The following is a 5,577-nucleotide window of genomic DNA, read 5'->3' on the forward strand; positions in this document are numbered from 1 at the left end:
GTCCTCTCCTCCTCCTGTGTCACTGTCTGTATCTGTCTGTCCTTTGTTACCCCTATTTATTGTACAGCGCTGCGTAATATGTTGGCGCTATATAAATACTGTTTATTAATAATATTAATAACTTTAGAATTCCCTCCAAGTCAGCTGACTTTGGCCCCGGGAATGCAGTGATGGGCCAGGCGTTCGGTGTCTCCTCCTCTCCAGCAGCAATAAATGTAAAGCAGCAAAAATCCGAGCTGGAAAATTCCCAGAGATTCTATTACAGGCTGTGTGCAGCTGCTGCGCCTTTCCTGGGAGAAATAAAGTTGATTGAAGAAAAAAGAGAACCTCCTCCCTGCCTGCAGAGCGAACAAGGCAGAAAGAATTCATCATCATCATCATCATCATCGTACAGCAGAGAGCCCAGCACCCACCGCCATCCATCCGTCCCAGCAGCGCCAGCATGGTCATCAAAGTCTATTTCGCCAGCTCGTCTGGATCCACCGCGGTGAGTAACGCCAATCCAATGTCTGGGGGATTATTATTATTATTAAACAGGATTTATATAGCGCCAACATATTACGCAGCGCTGTACATTAAATAGGGATAATAATTATTCTGCAAACATCGGAATCCTTCCCGCGGATCCAAATACCAAATGTGGGCGACCCAAGGCTGAAAATAAAAAAGTCCATCGAGATCAACCAACAGAGATCAACAGAACGCCAGCAAATACCATTTATTCTTTATATAGCTCTGACATATACCGCAGTGCTGTACACCCCCCCCCCCATTCTCCTTCCTTTCCCGGCTCAGACCCCATTGATCACCATGGGTGACGTATTTGGAATTTTCAGCAGTTGGGCCAAGGAGTCGCCATTGGGAATGACACTAAAGAGAACCTGTCACCAGCTTGTGACCCCTCATCATTATCTCATCCACAAGCAATGCACCCCTGAACCTGTTGGAAAATTAAACCCAAACACCAGCACAGTCTTCTCCTCTTATTGGAGGGTCTCATTACTGTCTGTGCTGACCCAGCTCCTCTGACCCTCCCTTAACCCTATATGTACTATCTGGCGGAGGAGTGAGGGGGGCCACAGCCTGAGTGATCGCTGAGTCTGCAGATCTGGGGACACATAACATGCCCAAAGGGAAGATGCTGCTACACTGACCTGGTGACAGGTTCTCTTTATTGGCTATAAAACATTGCAGAGACTTTGTGCTGTGTTGGTGAATCTCATCGATTCTATAAAATGTGAATCACAGAACGATGTCTGCGCCCCGGTGACCCTGCGATGAAGATTGTGCTCAGTGTCAGGCAGGTGGGGGGCAGATACTGTGACACCTGCCCTGATGAGGGTATGATTGGAGGCACGGTGTCACCTGTATTCCGTCTGCACCTCTGGGGGATTAAAATGAAAACTCCAGATTTGTATCCTCGCCTGCTTGTGTGCTGGAGGCACTGGGATGGCCATTCCTGAAATCTGGGAATCGGGGGGGGGGTTCTGAATTTACCATAATCACCCCAGAATTGTGCCCCCCAAAGATTTCTATAGCTGGGGGAGGGGGACTCTGATAGAAGGCTGTGCTTGTGACTTTGCAGAGATGTTATGTTCAGTGCTGAGTGCTGATTGCAGTATCGCAGAGTTAATAACAGCAGAACCCCCTCCCCCCCCAGTATACAGAGGAGGATGCGGCTCCTTTAAGACATTCTCAGATCTGGAGGCTGAGGAATTCTCATTTCTCATCAGATTTAATGGACAAAACCAGGAAAATGAACAAAAAACCTCCCCCCCCTCTTCCATGTGTCAGCAGCAACTATTATAAATGCCCTTAGATCCTGCCATTACAGCCCACCCAATGCAGTTTCCTGTAATGTGGTGACAACGTTGCTGTGCTGCTCCTGAATTCAGAGCCCAGTTGTCACTCCCATGAACCTGCTTGCACTATAAGATAAGAGGGCGTGGCTATCAGCATTGCTCATCTGAAGCCTATCAATCAGCACCTGGCCACACCCATGCCTACACACTAAACCCCTCCCCCTGGGATCTGCAGTGTCTGGGAGGGGGAGGAGAAGAGACACCGATGGAGGATTTGGCTGTCAGGGGAGGTGAATGAAGTTTTTTTATTTTATGAAGTTTGTACATTATTATTATTAAACTGGATTTATATAGCGCCAACATATTACGCAGCGCTGTAATGACAGACAGTGACACAGGAGGAGGAGAAGACCCTGCCCCGAAGAGCTTACAATCTAAGGTGTTTGTGGGGGCCCATACTGGAGGCGCAGACTTCTGGCCATGTATTATATCAGTGGTGACACAAAGAGAACCAGTCATACCATAGATATGATTGCTGCCACCACAGAGCCCCCGCTATGGATCATTGACTACAACTCCCAGCATGTCTGTATGCATCATGTGATCACTGTGTCTCGTATGTCCCCTGCATGGATGAATCTGATTGGTCGGCCTCATATCCCCGCACTGCACATAATTCCAGGAGGTGTCGGCCCATCTGGGAACGCTCTGTGCCATGCCTGCTAATGTTGGCGCTGGTTCTCCGGGTAATAATTGTGTCATTCAGGCCGCTCTTTGTTTTCCTTCTGAAAATAACTTAATAGAGCCGGCTGTCTGCCATGGCGGGGACATGATGTCATTATTGGACAGCAAAGTGAATGAGATCAAAGAGGACCTGTCATTACCTTCACAGCTCTGCATAATACATTCCTGATGTGTACACTGACAGTCTCGTATTTCAGAAAATAACAATAAAATGCCACTTTGCCTAGGCTGGGATGATGTCATCAGTGTGCTGCAGGCAGGAGGAAGCATTTCCCCAGTCTCCTCTCCCCCAGCAACCATGTATCTGGTCAGTTGGTGGGAGGCAGCAGCAGGGGCTGATCTGTGTCAGACATTTCTGATCACACAATTTACAGGATTGCATCCCAGTTCAGGAGGTAGATGGTCACCCCCGATGATGCCTGAATAAAGATGGTGCCGTCCTTCTGGAAGAAAACATAAAATGTATTGTGATGTGAGAATTATTAATTATAGTGAAAGAACTGATGCATTGATCCGGTCCCTGGTCTGTGCTGATCAGATATTTATTCACCAATTATCAATATATTTGTATACAGGAGAGTTCCTTCTGCATTGATTTTTTGGTTATGAAGATTCGGCCAGATCTGGGAATGATTTTTTTTCTCTTCTGTTTCAGCTAAAGAAGAACCAGCAGACAGTTTTCTCCATCTTGGACTCTCTGAAGATTCTATATGAAGAGAAAGACATCGCCGCCAATGAGGAAAACCGGAAATGGATGAGGGAGAATGTTCCCGAAGAGTTCCGACCGACTACTGGCGTTCCCCTGCCCCCGCAGATCTTCAGTGATGACCAATACCTGGGGGTAAGAGCTCCGTATATACCCCATATACCCCCATTCCCTATTACAGGGGTATCTGTAATGTCATATATTGTTGATGTACCCTTCCTATTTCTGGGGGATAAAGACCCCCCCCCCGTACCCCCAGTATTGTACTGCTGGATCCCAATGAAGGACCCCCAAAATGTTGGTCCAATTTACCCCCATGACTGAATATTGATCTCATACCATCCCTGCTGTACTATTGGGGGAGGGGTAAATTGCTGGCAGTGAATGGGGGAAACAGCCGCAGTATGAGTGGTCAGTGTGCAGTGGGACCCCCCAATATTGTGAGTGCCTTAGGTTGTATCCCGCTGCTTCCACTCACAGAACAATCCAAGGAAAGTAACTTCTGTTGTTGGTTTGGTGCAATTTATTGGAAATCAATACAGAAGTGTAACACAGGTGAGAACCTTTGCCTCAGATCCAATAAAATGTTTTACATTCCTTGCTTGGATTATATTTCCGATATATCAATGTGTAAATCCTCCCATTATCTCTGCTTACAGGACTTTGATGCTTTTTTTGAAGCCAAAGAGAATAACAACCTGTACACATTTCTGGGTCTAACACCTCCACCTGGATCAAAGGTGAGAACATTACCTGAAAACCCCTATCAGCAGAAACACAAGAGTGAATATTATTCATATAACTTTGACATTTTCTGTGCTTCTGTACAAAGATCGATCTTTGTTCCAGGGGAGCTGACACTCTAATGTCCCCCCAACACACACCATAAAAATGTTATGATGAATGTCAGATTCACTCCTCTTAGAAGGGATTTTCCATTTATTTCCTGTTGTGAATGCAGAACAGAAAGCGAGGGGACATTTTCCCATATTTATTCATTCTTTAGTTGATGTAAACTACCGTAAATGTTCCTGTGGCCTTCTCTGGGGAAGGTTTGTGTTGGGTGGGCCGGGCCCTATGCTGACCTCCCTGGGTTCTCGCCCGGAGTGTTTGGGTTGTTGCGCTCAGTCATGTGATCATCCGGCGCAGTCGGTGTATTGAAGGTCACACAGCCCGGCTCGGGGTAATGATTAATAGAATGAAAGTTGTGTGAATTGTCTATAGATAAATGTCAATAAAATGTCAGGGGAGAGGCCGGCGCGTGCAGAGTGACAAAACCCGATTACTGCGGCCCATGGACAAACGTCTGATCTCCATGTTTATGGACAAAATAGGGGCCCTGGGCGAATATGAATTAAAGGACCCTGCCATTCTATTACATAGGGGCCCTTTAGAAAGTGGGGGCCCTGGTAATTTGAGGGTTATGGAAACTTTTTTTTTCTATCCTGGACCATTGTCATAAACCAGCGTTATGCTGACCCGAGTATTCACCCCGAACTTACACAGTGTCATGTGATTACCATGATTATCGGGTAATAAACTGAACCATCACCCTGCACACTGCCCCTGCCCCGGTATTTACCCTTTACTTCAGTCCTAATACACCAACACCTAAATTATACCCTAACTAAGTACCCCGACCCTGCACCGGGGACCTCCGCACCTACAGCAGACAGCAACACGCACAGATTGGTCTGTGTACGAAATATTAGGCACACAATGCAATTCCATCCTTAGGAAACCGAGCTACAGCTATCACTGAATGTCTCCAACCTGATAATAGATGAGAATGGAGTTCATTTGTTTTTCTACTCCGCCCTGACATTATTATTAATAAATAGGATTTATATAGCGCCAACATATTACACAGCGCTGTACAATAAATAGGGGTTACAGACAGATGACAGTGACACAGGAGGAGGAGAGGACAGAAGAGCTTACAATCTAGGAGGTGGGGTAAGTATCACACAATAGGAGGGGATATGGAATGGTGGGAAGTAGTGAGGCTTTAGGAGACAGAAGAAGACGGGTAGGTGAGGGGGAAGCGTTGGGTTATAAATGAGCAGAAAGTAGGAGCAAACCGAATAGGACGAGGAGACCATTCCAGAGAATGGGGGAAGCTCTAGAGAGGTCTTAGAGCCGGGCGTGTGAAGAGGTTATGAGTGAGGAAGTCATTAGTAGGTCATTGGAGGAGTGGAGGGAGCGGCTGGGGGGGATTTATCTATCAGGGCAGAATCAGACATGAATACATTGTTACTTCTGGAATGACCGGTTCTCTTTCCTCCTGCAGGAAGCTGAAGCTCTGGCGAACAAGGAAGCGTGAAT

At 46.7% G+C, this 5,577-nt stretch overlaps 1 protein-coding gene across 1 annotated transcript; it reads left to right on the forward strand.

Moving 5' to 3' along the window:
* Positions 1 to 238: 238 nt before the first annotated feature.
* SH3BGRL (SH3 domain binding glutamate rich protein like) lies at positions 239 to 5,577 on the forward strand (the record flags this gene model as incomplete). The annotated part of the gene is given in 4 exon segments (XM_072430045.1): positions 239 to 487; positions 3,202 to 3,387; positions 3,912 to 3,992; positions 5,543 to 5,577. Coding segments are annotated over 4 exon segments (345 nt in total). The 5' UTR covers positions 239 to 442.

The sequence above is a fragment of the Pyxicephalus adspersus genome, chromosome Z (assembly GCF_032062135.1).
Source record: "Pyxicephalus adspersus chromosome Z, UCB_Pads_2.0, whole genome shotgun sequence".
In the NCBI taxonomy this organism is placed as follows: domain Eukaryota; kingdom Metazoa; phylum Chordata; class Amphibia; order Anura; family Pyxicephalidae; genus Pyxicephalus; species Pyxicephalus adspersus.